The following is a 16,456-nucleotide window of genomic DNA, read 5'->3' as shown; positions in this document are numbered from 1 at the left end:
GCGGATCTCTATGAGTCCAGGCCTGATCTACAAAGTGAGTCCAGGACAACCAGGGCTACACAGAGAAACCCTGTCTCAAAAACTGAAAAAAAAAAAAAAAAAAAAAAAAGCCTACAGACTCAAAATGTCTGAATTAAGCAACACCAATACAGAAGGAAAGAGGGAAAGTAAAATCCTAACTAAAGAAAAGAGCCGGTAATTCTTACATCCTTGACTTTCCCTAGTTCTTTACTGTTTACTGTTTACCCTCAGTCCTCTTCGTCTCCCAAGTGCTGGGTTGCAAAAGTGGGTTGCCGCCACCTCCACCTTGTCTAGCTTAGTTTTCCCTTATTTTGACATGAAAGAACAAAACTTAAACATGTCTTCAAGCCCTGGCTATGTCCTACTAATGCCTCAAAAAGGAAACACTTTACTAAGTTTGATGAGACAAAACAAAAAAGAGGGAAAAAGAAGCCTGGGTCTTACTTTACTATATCCATGAACTTCTGTTTGAAGATTTTGCTCAAAACTCAAAAAGATGCCCAAGCCACAGAGCATCAGTGCAAAAGGGGGAAAAGACTCGGCACAGGTCCTGACACCCACAGGTCCTGACCTGTAGTGTCACTGGCTCAGGGGACATGAGCACGATGCAGCTGCTCAGGATGCTAAGACAGGGCTGTGTCAGCCTAGGAGTTCAAGCCCAAGAAAAAAGGGAGGAAAGGAAAAAATAAGGGAGGAAGAGGAAGGAGGAAAAGCACCAATGAAATTATTAGATATGATAGGGACATGCATTACTGAGACCAGAGCCAGAAAACGTATACTCAGGGGAAAGAACAAAACAAAAATTATACGGCACAACATAAACCATGTAAAAATATAATTTTAAAAACCAGACTGCTGCAAGTTCAAGGCCAGCCTGGTCTACAAAGCAAGTCCAGGACAGCCAAGGCTACACAGAGAAACCCTGTCTTGGGGAGGAAAAAAAATTGGAAAAAATATGCCACGCCACGACAGTAGACAAAGCAGGCAGGTCACTTATCTGCTACACCTAAGGAAAGAAGCTGTCTGCCAACATCAGCCCAGGTCACAGCATGCTGCCATCACAAGCTGGCAGAGTAGAATTTCTCTAGGCAACTTGAAAGGGAAATTCATATGGCCAAGGACATCCTGAGGGAAGCAAGACCATAGAGCTTAAGGAAGAACGCACAAACAGCAATAAAACAGCCCTAAATACATTACAATAAAGCAAAGTAAGGCTGAGGCTGGAGAGATGGCTCGGGAGTTGAGGGCACTGCCTGCTCTTGCAGAGGACTCCCACTCTGTTCCCAGCGTCCCCAGTAAAGCAGCGTCCCCTCTATAACTGCAGACCCAGGGGACCTGATGCTTGGGTCAGGCACACACAGGGTGTATACACCCAAGCAAGCAAAAAACTCAAACACATAAGACAAATTAATCTAAAAAATAAAATAAAACAACCCTATGTTGGGATAAAGTATAGCTCCACTAGTACAGCCCTTGCCTAGCATGCACACATCCCTGAACTTGACCTCCAACAGCCCATAAACTGCGCACAGTGACACATGCTGCCCCTGAGTAGTGAAGGTGGAAGTACAAGGTCAGTGGCAGCCTTGGCCCCACGGCAAGTTCAAGGCCAGTACGAATTACAAGAAACTGTGTTCAAATAAATAAATAAAAATTTTAAAACCTTATATTAGCTGGTCACAGTAACTCAGAAGGCTGAAGAAAGCTCAAAAATTCCAAGCCAGCCTGAACTACATTATGAAACCCTATCTCAAACAAACTAACCCGTGGATGGGGGAGATGGTTCTGCAGGTAAAAGTACTTACTACACAATCAAGAGGACATGAATTCAAAACCCTCGTGCCTGCATTTTAAAAAAACATTAACATTTAAGACAAATAAAATAATGCCTATGAGCCAAGCAGTGGTGGTGCACACCTTTAATCTCGGCATTTGGGAGGCAGAGGTAGGCAGATCACTGTGAGTTCAAGGCCAGCCTGGTCTACAAAAGCAAGTGGAGGACAGCCAAGGATACACAGAGAAACCCTGTCTCAAAAAAACAAAATAAATAAATATAATAATATAATAAAATAATGCCTATGGTGCTCATCCAAAGCTGAGCCTGGGTCCTCTGCACAGGGACTGTGACTCCTAACTGGGCGAAGTGATGAAGAGGCTCTTTTCCAGGTCACTAGAGGTCCTGGAGACAATAACAAAAGCGACCTTGGTTAAGTAGCCCAGAGTGTAAGTGCAATAAAGCCCTTCCTTAACCTGTGCACAGCACAATGCCCGGCAGCAGCAATAGGACACAGGAGTCTGAATGGTGCCAGTGCCTCTGGGAACAGAGACGCAGTACACCAGCCTTTTTGTTACCTTGCACAGAACAGTATGAGACACAGGCCATTAAGCCTGGTCTACACAGCCAGTCCAGGACAGCTAAGGCTATTACAAAGAGAAACCCTGTCTCGAAAAAACAAAAAAAAGAAACACAGGTCATAATCTCCAGAGCCCCCCTACACAAGACAAAGGCTAGTCTCAAGCCAAGATAGCCACCACCTCACCCCCCCAACAGACAGTGGTAGCTATCTCTGAAGTACTGAAAACCAAGACAACTTAGCCAGCGTTGTCCACGATGGTGACAGACGCCTGAACCTTGCCTGCTGGTGTAGAACGTAGAATGTGCACTCTTTCAGACTCAACGAGCACAGAGAGCCACACTCCAAGGGCTTGCACCTCCCTTAGATGAGATGGCCCAGCTTGTCAACACACCCCAGGCTCCCACTGAGCTCTACTCTAGATAGCAAATTACTATTTACGGCCTGAGGGAACATCTCAGAGTAAACGGCTTGCCTTTCTACCCTCAGAACCCAAGTAAAAGGCCAGACATGGACGCTGGGAAGGCAAGAACAGGAGAACCCTGGCACTCACTGGCTAACCTAGCTGGTGAGCTCTAAGCCAATGGGGAAACCATACATCAAAAGCAGGCAGCATTCCAGAAGATGATACTCACCTGCACACACACTCATATTTAAAAATCTTTAAATAAAATTAAAAATCTAGGAAAGGGGAGGGAGAGAGGGAGGAATGGGAGGATACAAGGGATGTGACAACTGAGATGTAATATGAATAAATTAATAAAATATTTTTTTTTAAAAATCTAGGAAAGGGCTGAGAGATGGCTCAGGGGGTAAAAGTATTTGCCACATAAGCATGACAACCTAAATCTAATCCCTGGAGCCCCCCCAAAAAAACAGATGTGGTTGTGTTAACCCGTAATTCCAGCATGACTACATTGAGATATGGAAAGAGGAAAATAGGCTGGAAGCATACGAACTAGCTAGAAAGCCAGAGGGACGGCAGCAGAAACAAGAGGCTCTGCCTCAGCAGCATGCAGTAAGAACACCAACTCCAGAAAGCTGTCTTCTGACCAGCACATGTCCCCATGGTGAACACCACCACCGCCGCCGCCATCACCACCACATCACCACAACCAGCACCATCATCGCCACCAACACCACCGCCACCACCACCATCACCACCACCACCACCACCACCAACACCATCATCGCCACCATCACCACCACCACCGCCACCAGCATCAGAAGAATAGGAGTAATAGTAATTAGTAGTAGTAGTGGTAAATATTTTAAATCCAAGAAAGGAGATAAGGGTTATTAATGAAACTAGGACATTACTAATCATGACATGTGGAAGGCAGTGTATCTAAATACTAATGTTTTTTTCTTTAAGTTTTTTGTTGGTTTAACTTTGAGATAATGTCCCAACCATGTAACCCAGGCTGACCAGGAACTCAGAGATCTACCTGCCTCTGCCTCCTGAGTGCTGGGATTAAATGCCTGAGTTTAAGGCTAACTATTTTTATGACTCAGTATTTCTTTTCTTTTCTTTTCTTTTTTTTTTTATGCGCACTGGTGTTTCACCTTCATGTATGTCTGTGTGAGAATGTCAGATCCTAGAGTTATACACAGTTATGAGCTACCACGTGGGTGCTGGAAATTGAACCCAGGTCCTCTGGAAGAGCAGCCAGTGATCTTAACTGCTGAACCATCTCTCTAGCCCATGACTCAGTATTTCTTTGTTTGGGGATTTAAGTTTAAGTCAGCTGGGGGCTGGAAGGTTGGCTCAGCGGATAAGAGCACTGACTGTTCTTCCAGAGGTCCTGAGTTCAATTCCCAGCAACCACATGGTGGCTCACAACCATCTATAATGTGATCTAATGCCCTCTTCTGGCATGCAGGTGTACAGGCAGGCAGAGCACTGTATACATAATAAATAAATTAATTAATTAAAAAAAACTCACACAGAAACAACTTAAGAATTAAATAAGGTCAGGTATGGTGGTATACAGCCTTTAATCCCAGTACTTAGGAAGCAATTTTGTTCTTGTTTTTTGAGACAGGGTTTCTTTACATAGCCTTGGCTGTCCTGGAACTAGCTCTGTAGACCAGGCTGGTCTTGAACTCACAGAGATATGCCTGACCCTGACTCTGGCTCTGGCTCTGGCTCTGGCTCTGGCTCTGACTCTGACTCTGAATCTGCTGGGATTAAAGGCAAGCACCACCAAAGCCAGCTTCTACTCAACGTTCATTTATTCTACTCAGAAGCAGAAATGAAACCATCTTCAAAAAGAGTAAAAGGATTACTTAATAAATTAATACACTTAAACTGACATAGTAATTATAAATAGTATAGTAATTCCATAGGCGTCGGGGCTGGGGAGACGGCTCAGTAGTTAGAGCACACTTGCTCTTGCAGACAGCTCAGCTCTATCACTCGTGTCACAGGCTCCTGTTAACCCAGCTCTCAGGAGCCAGTGTCCTCTTCTGGCCTCCACGGCACCTACATTTCTATGTGTACATACACAGATACACAAAAAATTTAAAAAACAAATCTTGAACACACATCAGAAAAAAAGAGAGGAAAAAGATGGTATGTCCTCCTTAGTTTGTAATTCAACAATAACACTTTTCCTCCTTATACACATTACTGGGAGTCTAACCTGAGGCCCCAGGACATGAAGTTTTTAAGTCTTGTCTTGGACAAGAAGAATGATATAGTGGGTAAAAAAACGTATGTGTTCATCCTGAATTTTATCTGAATGAGTAAATACTCAAAAATAGCCAAACATAACTCCAAGAATGATTGATGAAGGGTATTTGGCTCTTTAAATACCAAAATGTTAGAAAATAGAGAAAAACAGTAACTGACACTAAGCAGTCTGACACAGGATAATCAGCTGATGGCAGTGTTGACACTAGACTAAGCCCTGGGTGATGAAGAACAGCAGCTAGCCGTTTATCTCATCCCCCACATCAAAATACCACCTCACAGTGATTAAATATTTAAAAGCAAGCAACAGAAAATAGCAGGCAGAACATAAACCTCAACGCACTGATAACAGAATCACACAAATTGAAAACGCTTCCATATGTCAAAATATCTAAGTTAAAAAGCAAACTGGTAGCCGGGCGTGGTGGTGCACACCTTTAATCCCAGCACTCGGGAGGCAGAGGCAGGTGGATCACTGTGAGTTCGAGGCCAGCCTGGTCTACAAAGTTAGTCCAGGACAGCCAAGGCTACACAGAGAAACCCTGTCTAAAAAAAAAAAAAGAAAGAAAGAAAAGAAACTGGTAAGCCAGGCATGGTGGCACACAACTGAAACCCCAGCACTCTGAGAGGCAGAGGCAGGTGGATCGCTGTGAGTTCAAGGCCAGCCTGATCTACAAAGCAAGTACAGGACAGCCAGGGCTACACAGAGATCTTAATGGAAGTCATCAATGGAGGCATCAGACCCTTGGCCTTTATTCTATGACAGACTTTTACTGATTCAATCTTCTTACTCATTACTAGACTGTCCACGTTTCTATTTCTCCATAATTCATTCTTGGCAAACTGTATGCATCCATGTACTTACTACCCTATTGGTCAAAAAGTCTTAACCCTCAAGACTGTGTTCAAGGACCACTCCCTATATAAAATGGAATATAGTATGAGTGGAGGGTCTGTGTTACCTGACTTTCTGAATGATGCAAGATGTCTCTGCTATGTATAATCAAAATACTGTGAACGAGAAAGTGTGGCCGCATGATCATAATTGGCTGTTTTATAAATATCTATTGCTCACACTTACTCTATGCCAAGTATTATGCTGAGATACCACTATCACTCGGACAAACTGCCTTTTCCTCGTGGTGTTTGTACACACTGACTTTCATGTTCCAAGAGGAGCATTTCTGTACCATCTGCAATACCCATTACTAATAAACTGTTTGTTTAAAAAAAGAAAGTATTGGGCTAGGTAAGGTAGCATAGGCCTTTCATTCTAGCATTGGGGCGGGAGAAATTGGTGGATCTCTTGAGTTCCAGGCCAGCCTGGTCTACAGAGAGGGTTCCAGGATAACCAGGGCTACAAAGAGAAATCCTGTGGGGGGGGGGGGGTAATTATGACTTTCCACTACTTTCCCATAGGTTAAGTATATCTAGAGAACACCAGGTTCCAGGCTCCATTAAAAGTTACTAACAACTGGAATCTGCCTGAAAAAGAATCTGAAGAATGGCAGTAGATTGCAGCCGCGTAATGGAAGCAGTCACCGAGTACTTAGAAGGAACACGCTGAACTCCTTCAGACTGACATGTAAAAGAATGCTTGGGCTCTCCTATGGGCGGTCCTAGGAAACAAGACTAAAGCTAGTTAGCTACTTATAGTTGGCAAATTTCACTTTAATTAAAAGAAAAATAAAACACAAATCCAGTTAAAATCAGGAGGTGGCACCAGGCAGTGGTCGATCATGCCTTTAATCCCAGCACTTGGGATGCAGAGGCGGGTGGATCGCCAGTCTGATCTACAAAGCGAGTCAGGACAGCCTAGGCTACACAGAGAAAGCCTGTCTCAAAAAAAAAAATGTCCACCAACAGGGCCTACACTGTTTTCCCATGAGCACCTTCTCACTGCTTCTATACATCAGCCATGTCTGGAGGGCAGGCTGGGTGTCGTCATTCACTTTATAGTCCCCATGCACACCATCACCTGGCACAACTGTGCTACACAAAAATAAACAATAAAAGTTTACAGACACTCTTATAAAGATTAAGCCCAATGTAATGGCTATACGTGAGGAGTCTATGGGCTGGGGAACGGCTCAGGCGCTGACTGCACACTGCTCCTGCGTAGGACCAGCCCTGGATGCCTCCGCCCTAGAAGCAGAAACTGCTCATGTCTAGCGCTGATATAGTACTATATTCTTAAGGTTTTCTTTTCTCCTAGTAGATAACCAATTAAGTCTTCATTTTAAACTTTTTCTTTTAAATTTTAAAATAAACTGGACAGTGGGGCACACATCTTTAATTCTAGCACTCAGGAGGCAGAAGCAGGTGGATCTCTGAGTTCCAGGCCAGCCTGGTCTACAGAATGAGTTCCAGGACAGACAGAACTATACAGAGAACCCTATCTCAAAAAAAGTAAGTAAAATATAAAATAAGATCTAGGTGGATTAAAGCATTAAACAAAAAATGACTATAAAAGCATTAGGAATTGGATTTTTTTTTTTTTAACATGGAAGGTGGAGAGGTCCTTCTAAGCCAAAAACATTGAAACCATAAACTTAAAAAAAAAAAAAAGTCAGATTATAAAACTGTTTTTTGTACAATGAACAAAAAACAACAGATAAGGAACAAACCAGGAAAAATATCTAATACATAGCAAAAAGCTACTCGAATTTTAGGAGAGCTCCTCTAAGTTAACAAGAAAAGGAAGCTGAGGCTGCAGCTATTTGCCACACAAGCAGAAGGGCCTGAGTTCATATACCTGTCACCAACACAAAACGCAAGCTGCATCTATAACGTATGTACCTATCCCACCCCACAAACACACATGTACACAAAAGTAATAAAAACAAACCTAGCCCAGGGTTTCCTCGGGCTCTGCTTTGCTGATTTTTTGACGAACACTTATTGGCTAAGAATCTATGTAACTTGTGTATGTTTACTATCTGTTTTCCCTTCATTAGGGCCAGCCTATTTATTACCTGCCATGTCCACTGATGGATTATAATCACTGAGACTTGTGTCGAGTACACATTTGTTATCGTTAAATAAACAGTTTTACAACTGTCTGTAGAATAATCTAACAAATAACTAATGACGACCTAGGAACAAAGCCTAGGTCTGGGGTCTGGCTTGTCTCTGTACTCCTCAGAGACCACAGCACTCGGGAGGCAGAGGCAGGCAGGTCACTGAGAGTTAGAGGCCAGCCTGGTCTACAAGGTGAGTCTAGGACAGCCAGGGCTACACAGAGAAACCTGTGTCAAAAAACAAGACAAACTAACACCTCAGGCATGGTGGGCATGCCTGTAACCCCAGCACTCAGGAGATGAGACAGGATTAGTGGCAGTTTGAGGCAAACCAGAGCTACACAGTGAATTCAAGCTACCTAGCAAAAGATGTGTCAGAGAACTGGGTGAGAGACAGACAGAGACAGCTGACAGAAAGATGGAAACAGAGCTTTTTAAGAAGCTATCAGAAGAAAAATTTAAAAAAACAACCATACAGGCTTTTGATGGGGATCTCTATCTTCTCATATACCTTGGCAGGTATGTAAACTGATATTTCTCTTTAAACTTAAACTAGCAGTAGCTTTAACATTAAACCGCTCAGAATGCACTCTTTAACTCTTTTTTTTTTTTTTTTTTAAGATTTATTTATTTACTTACTTACTTACTTATTTATACAGTGCCCTGCCTCCATGTACACCTACAGGTCAGAAGAGGGCACCAGATCTCATTATAGATGGCTGTGATCCACCATGTGGTTGCTGGGAATTGAACCCAGGGCCTTTGAAAGAGCAGTCAGTGCTCTTAACCCCTGAGCCATCTCTCCAGCCCCGTGCACTCTTTAACTCTTACTTTCACAGCTATAAAAGCAAGAGCACTGGTGGTGCAGGCCTGCAACTCCAGCTATTCAGGCGGCGGAGGCAGGAGAATCTTAAGCGCAAGGCTTGCCGGTGCTTGGGTGAGCTCTTCTCTCAAAATGAGAAATACAGCTCAGTAGTACAGTGCTTGCTTAGCATGCACAAGGTCCAGATTCAAATCCCAACAGGAAAAAAAGTACAAGTTTATCATTTTAGCAGGGCTTGCAAAATGAAGAGATAAGCAACCTACAAGCCCATCAGTGGAAACACAGCCAGGCAGGGTGCCTCATGCCTGTCACCCAATACACCAGAGCATAAAGCAGGAAATCATCGTGAGTTGGAGCTTACCTGGACTAGAATGGGACCCTGTCTCAATAATAAAAATAAAAACAGAGACTAGAAAGATGGCTTAGTTGTTAAGAGCACAGAGTTCAATCCGTAGAACTTACAAGGTGTCTCACAACCATCTGAAACTCTAATAACCCCCAAGATCCAATCCCTCTTCTGACCTCTGCGGGTACGAGGGACAGACACACACGCAAGCAAAACACACATACACATAACAAAACATCATTAAGACGATAGAGGAAACAAGCAAATACCTCGTAGCACGACACTCGTGAGGAACCGTCTTTTAGTAAGAACGGGACAGAGCTATAATACCGAGACAATGGTCCTTCTGATCTAGGAAGCAAACCAGCGGGCCGTGGCACCAGACGTTCTGTGTTTGAATCCTGACTCCCTAACTTACTGTAACTACAGGCATGTTTAATTTCTCTGTGTTTCAGTTTCTTCATCAAAAACTAGGAGCAGTAACCCTGTTACAATAGCAGCCCTCTCGCTGATGTGAAGACTCTGAGGTAAACCCGCAACGGTTATGGCATGTCACACAGCCACAGAGCCATCTACACACACACACACACAGTAGTGATTAATAACATTTAAGTGAGATAAGAAAGTTGTAGGCCAAGCCAGGTGTGGGAGCTCATGCCTGTCATCCCAGCACTCGGGAGGCAGAGGCAGGTGGAGCTCTATGAGTTCCAGGCCAGCCTGGTCTACAAAGTGAGTCTAGAACAGCCAGGGCTACACAGAGAAATCCTGTCTTAAAAAAAAAAAAAAAGAAAGTTAGTTGTAGGCCTATGCATGTAGTACCTATCTATTTCAGGGATTAAGGGTAGCGTGTCTGTGTAACTTGAGAATCAAAAGCAGAACAGAAATCTCACCTCTGAGAAATGGGGAAATATATAAATATATAATATATAAAATATATAAAAGCACCAGTGGAGTGCTGGAGAGATAGCTCAGGTGTTAAAGGCACTGGTTACTCCTCCAGAGGACCTGGTTCAATTCCCAGCCACAGCCATCAGTAACTCTAGTCCCAGAGGAACTGGATACTTCTTCCAGCTTCCAAGAGGACCAGATATGCACATGGTACACAAACAGGCAAAACACACATACACATAAAAATAAATTTTTAAAAAATTAAACCATAAAAATAAAAATAAAAAAACCAATGGGGGCACTTTGCAATGTTTTGAGGCTAGCATATATATGAAGTGTATAGATGAAGTTAAACATCTATAGCCGCAAATATTCATCATTTCTTTATGGGAAAACACTCAAAATCCTGTCTTCTAACATACAATTTTTAAATTTTATTTATTATGTATATGAGTTTTCAGTCTCCCTGTATGTCTGCATGACAGAAGAGGGCATTAGACCTCATTATAGATGGTTGTGAGCCACTATGTATTTGCAGGAAATTGAACTCAGGACCTCTGGAAGAACAAGCAGGGCTCTTAGCCACTAAACCATCTCTCCAACCCCACATACAATTTTTTAAATGGAAAGATCATACAATAGCAAAATAAAGGGCCCAGTGACATCACACAGCAGGTAAGCATTATTGCTGTCAAGCCTGATGACATCACATACCAGGTAAGCATGGCTGCTGTCAAGCCTGATGACATCACACAGCAGGTAAGCATGGCTGCTGTCAAGCCTAATGACATCACACAGCAGGTAAGCATTGTCAAGCCTGATGACATCACATAGCAGGTAAGCATGACTACAGTCAAGCCTAATGACATCACACAGCAGGTAAGCATTGTCAAGCCTGATGACATCACACAGCAGGTAAGCATTGTCAAGCCTGATGACATCACACAGCAGGTAAGCATTGTCAAGCCCAATGACATCACACAGCAGGTAAGCATGGCTGCTGTCAAGCCCAATGACATCACACAGCAGGTAAGCATTGTCAAGCCTGATGACATCACACAGCAGGTAAGCATTGTCAAGCCCAATGACATCACACAGCAGGTAAGCATGGCTGCTGTCAAGCCTAATGACATCACACAGCAGGTAAGCATGGCTGCTGTCAAGCCTAATGACATCACACAGCAGGTAAGCATTGTCAAGCCTGATGACATCACACAGCAGGTAAGCATGGCTGCTGTCAAGCCTGATGACATCACATAGCAGGTAAGCATGACTACAGTCAAGCCTAATGACATCACACAGCAGGTAAGCATTGTCAAGCCCAATGACATCACACAGCAGGTAAGCATGGCTGCTGTCAAGCCTGCTGATCTGAGTTCAATTCCCAGAAACTACATAGTAAAGAGAAAACCAAGCCACACAAGCTGTCCTACCACCACACACCTTGTGATATGTATACATACATACAAACACACACGCATAAATTTGTAAGAATTTGATTTTAATGAAGTAAAATCAGGACAAATGCTTCTAAGATGTAATTTAGCTTGAACTGAGATCTTAGATTTTTTATACTTGTCTTTGAATTCTCAACAGAAAATAATTTGATCAACTGACATCTATCTACTAATGCGCACCATCAAAAACTCAAAGCTTTCAAAAATACTGGTGGCGCAGGCCTTTAATCCCAGCACTCGGGAAGCAGAGGCAGGTGGATCACTGTGAGTTCCAGGCCAGCCTGGTCTACAATGTGACTCCAGGACAGCCAAGCCTACAGAGAGAAACCTTGTCTCAAAAAACCAAAGAAAATTAAAAAATTTAAATGGCTATATCTCATCTTGCCAATTACTCACAAACCAACTCTTAATATAGAAAATCCTCATGAAAAACAAAGTATGTCAGAAAGGAAGATTCTCAGCAACTCTTCTGAAACGACAGGAAATCAGACTAAGTGGTCGTATTGAACTGTCAGTTTGATGCAAAGGAATTCTCCAATAATTTCTAAGTTTTTCGAGACAGGGTTTCTCTGTGTTATCTTGGCTGCCTTAGACCAGGCTGACCTCCAACTCCTGTGATTCAGCTGCCTCTGCCTCTGGAATGCTGGGATTGCAGGGGTGTGGCATCACGCCCAGCATAATTGTTGTTGTTGTTGTTGTTGTTGTTGTTGTTTTGTTTCTTAATTCACCAGGACTAAGAAATTCAAGTGTGCCAAGAAGAGACTTGATACCCTATGAGCATACACAGGGGGAGGAGGTCCCCCTCAGGAACAGTCATAGGGGAGGGGACTAATGGGAAAATGGGGGGGAGGGAAGAATGGGAGGATACAAGGGATGGGACAAACATTGAGATGTAACAAGAATAAATTAATTAAAAAAAATTTTTAAAAAGAAATTCAAGTGTGCTTTTAATTAAAGTTATCAAATATGAACTCAACTAAAGAGAAAAAATAATTTCTCAAGATGAACTTCTAAGCAGACACTGACACAAAAAAACTCAAATACACCAAATTCTCCTTCTGTCAACCAATAGTTACCTTTACCCATTTATACTAACTTATTGTAATCATAACAACAACAATAAATCCCATAGTCTTAAGATTTAAAAAAAAAAAAAAAAACAGGAAATAAACCTGCACTAAGAATAGCAAGAATAAGAGATTCCTCAAGGCTAATGTTTTCCTCGCTTCTGTGAAATGCTTAGTCACTTCTGCCTATTTGCAGGGTAGAACATTTCATAGCTTTTTTGTTTTGTTTTTGTTTTTCGATACAGGGTTTCTCTGTGTAGCCTTGGACTCTTTGTAGACCAGGCTGGCCTTGAACTCACAGCGATCCGCCTGCCTCTGCCTCCCTAGTGCTGGGATTAAAGGAGAGCGCCGCCACAGCCGGCTCCATTTCATATCTTGAAAGAGACAGGAAATTAGAGTCCAGATTCATGTCACCTGAGTTGCCCATGGAAGGCAAAAGGCGGCGGCAGCCAGTTAAGCACACCTTAACAGAAGCCAGCGCTTTCCCTGTATTCTGCCTCTGTCTGCAGTTAACAAAGAGGGTTTTGTAAAGTTTTCCTCTCCTCAGGCAAATACAAAAGGTGAGAATTAAAAGAAGGTCCAAATGCCATCCCTGCTTCCTGACAGCCCACCAGAAGCACCTCCCTCTTCTTCTACCGGAATAGAAACAGCAAGCAAGCTAAAGTCTAGGCTGGACATTATCCCTTAAGCAACTAACAAAACCCAAAACTATATGCTAACAGGCTTTTTGGAGCGTACTTCCCGGAGAGCAACAAGAGCCTAAAAATCTGATAACATTATTTCCAGTTCCCCCACGGCGAGAACAGAAAGGTTTTCACAAAAGCTTATTTCAAGAGAGAGTACCCTTGGAAAAGACCAAGTTAAGTACCTGTGCCAACCACCGTATCCCAACATTCTGCTTACGGGATAGATGCTAAGCCCAAAGGTCGAGTATAGAAATACACCTGAAAGAATTTTCTCAACTAGATACAGTAAGATCTTGCCAAGGACCGAGCACATTCTTTCCACACATAACTCCAGGTTGGGGGGTGGAGGGGAATCTGAAACAATGTGGTCGAACCTCTGAAGCAGAGCTCAGTCAGCTGAGAAGTCATGAATGGCTCTGACAGCCACGATGGCTTGTTTAGGACAAGACCTTCTTTTCCTTCCAAAAATACAGTATGAACACTATTAAGCCAGTTTGTCCTACACCTGTAAGTCTCGGCGACTCGGGAAGTTGAGGCAGGAGAACAGCTCAGAAGTTTCGGGTCAACATGGTCAACAAAGCAAGCTCGAAAGACACGAAACGAAGAGGAAAAGTGATTCTTCGACTCTGGCTTTCTCGAGCCCCCTTTTCATTCCTAACACTCTCAGAATACTAAGCTATCCTCTTCCATGTGAACGCTGCCATCTTTTATCGCTTGGCCCATGGCTTGCCCATCTTTCCCGATAAAGAGGAGGCATGAACCTGACGCACGCATGAGGAGCGTCAGAAAGCGAGGCCCTGAGAGGCTAAGGAACGCGCCCGGGGTACCATTTAGGCAACACTTAAACACTCAAAGAATGCTTCCAAATCGTTACCGATCCCAGTTACCTTTACAAGCCCGGTGCAAAGAGCGCTGGGGGGCGGAGGTGGGGCGAGCGGGCACACCGCCACTGTCCAGGCGGAGGCTCGCCTCCTTAACGAATATAGCACACGCTCTCGCTTTCCATCCTCCCCACGGGAGGAGCCCCACGTGCTACTCCCGCCGCCCCCGCCGCGGCCGGGTCCCCGCAGCCTCCCCACGCCCTTCCCGGCGGCCGCCAGCGCGCGCCCCCCGCCCCCCTCCCCAGCCGTGCTGTACAGCCCCGCGGCCGCCCGCGCGGCCCGCCGCCTCCAGCCCGCGGGTCACCCTCCCCCGGGGCCCCCCGCGCGCGCGTGCCCTTCCGGCCCCCAAGGGCTCCCGCGAAACCGCGCCGGGCAGGCCGCGCCCGCCCGCCATGGTGGGCGCCTCACCGTCGGGCTGGGGAGCCGGGCCCGGCTGCGCCATGGCCAGGAGGCGGCCTCGGGGAACGGGGATGGGCGGGGAAGCGGCGTCCCGGGCTGCCGGCGGGCTCAGCTGGCGGAGGAGGAGGCGTCGACCGAGCCGCGGCCGCCGCCGCCCAGGGAGGAACCGCTAAGGCTGGAGCCGCCGGCGCCGCCACAGCCTCGGGCAGAGACGGACCGGAGCGCCGACCTCCGCCTCCTCATCCTGACAGCGGGAAATAAGCAGTGCGCAGGCGCGGGGGGATGGGACGGGGCGGCACGTGACGTTGGCCTAAGGGGAGGGGCGGGGCCTCGGGAAGGAGACCGGGACCGAGCTGGGGGTTTGTGGGGGGTACCCGGGTACCCCGGGGCCTGAGAGCCAGAGGAAAGCTGATGAGAGCCGAGGGTGGTGCGAGGCTGGTGGCTGGAAAGGCGAGGACTCTTGAAGCTCCGGGCTTTCCCAGAACCCAGGCAAAAAAATAAAATAAAATAAAATAAAGCCCGAGCGAGGAGAAACTAAGCGAGCCCAGCCGCTACTTCGCCTAGCTGTGTGACCTTGAGAGAGAGTCCCTTAACCTCATAACCTTGACAAGTACAGTAGCTGAGAAAAATTTAAAATGAGGCAATAAAGTGGGAAGAATCGTTGTGGCTGGAACTTGGCCTGGACCCCAGGTCCTCCGATGTGCAAGCTAGTGTGGCCAGTGTGCTTTCCATTAAGCCACTGTATCTGACTTTTATGTGCCCAGCCCAGAGAAGCTGCTGGAGACAGGGCCAGAAGCAGTGACAGGAGAGGAGAAGCTACAGAAAGTCCTGCCTTTATGTCTGGGCAAGAGAGCCAGCCCTAGGCTCCAGCCTTTAAAGACTCGCTCTCCAGCCCCAGCTCAGACCTTGCTGCCTCCCTAGGGCAAGGAGTCTACATAGTCTGCCACTACATGACGAAGTCCACCTGCCCAGAATCCCCTCCCCAGGTGGCTGAAGCTGTGGTCTCCTCGTTGTCTATAAGACAGTGTGTAAGCATTTCCCAACATGCCAAAGGGCAACTGCATTTGGAGGAGGTGGCATTGCCCTTAGACATCTGAGCTGCTGTGTGTGTTCACAGATCCTTCATGGTGTAAGATAGGTGAGGAAAGAAAAGACAAGCCGCAGGTCAGTAGCCAGGCCAGAGCTCCCAGCCCTCTCACCCACAGTAGGCAAGCTTTCCACCACTCAGCTATAGCCATAGCTCCTGTTTCGTTTTGGGGTTTTTTGCTTGTTTTTGGTTTTTTTGTTTTTTTGTTTTTTTACTTTTTTTTTACATTTTTTTACAACTCAGTAAATAGTTTGTTTTTGTTTTTGTTTTGAGGCAGGGTTTCTCTGTGTATCCTTGGCTGTCCTGGATTTGTAGACCAGGCTGGCCTCCAACTCAGAGATCAGCCTGCCCCTGCCTCCCTTGAGGCACTGTGCCCAGCTCTCTTGTTCTGTTTTTTATTTTGAAACATCATCTCCCCACGTTGCCCGGATTAGCCTTAAGTTTGCAATTCTCCTGCTTCAGCCCCCTGAGAGCTTCAGGGCCGGACCACCAGGTCCTACTTTTATTTCTCCCTAAGAATTCTAAATTCAAGTGTGCTCCAGGGTCATTGCAAACATCTACATTCAAACCGTAACAATGCCCACTAGTCACAGCAGACGACTAGGCTCTAGTAAGGTTTACGGCTCATTAGAATGGTTCTTAATTCTAATTGATTTAGGCCGCCATCTGTGCTTTTGCCTCAAGTCCCACTAACACTAACAGAGAGTTTATATTCAGACTTCTAAGCAGGTA

The 16,456-nt window shown here is 45.3% G+C and overlaps 1 protein-coding gene across 1 annotated transcript in view; it reads right to left on the bottom strand.

The window, feature by feature from the left end:
* The window catches only part of Rabep1 (rabaptin, RAB GTPase binding effector protein 1), a 100,003-nt gene extending 85,123 nt beyond the window's left edge, over positions 1-14,880 (bottom strand). The window contains 1 exon segment of the mRNA XM_051168470.1: positions 14,647-14,880. Within this exon segment, the coding sequence (XP_051024427.1) occupies positions 14,647-14,680 (34 nt within the window). The 5' untranslated portion in view covers positions 14,681-14,880.
* Positions 14,881-16,456: the final 1,576 nt, after the last annotated feature.

The sequence above is a fragment of the Acomys russatus genome, chromosome 25 (assembly GCF_903995435.1).
Source record: "Acomys russatus chromosome 25, mAcoRus1.1, whole genome shotgun sequence".
Taxonomy (NCBI): Eukaryota; Metazoa; Chordata; class Mammalia; order Rodentia; family Muridae; genus Acomys; species Acomys russatus.
The sequence above is the reverse complement of the archived record's forward strand: the minus strand, read 5'-3'. Positions and strand labels throughout refer to the sequence as shown.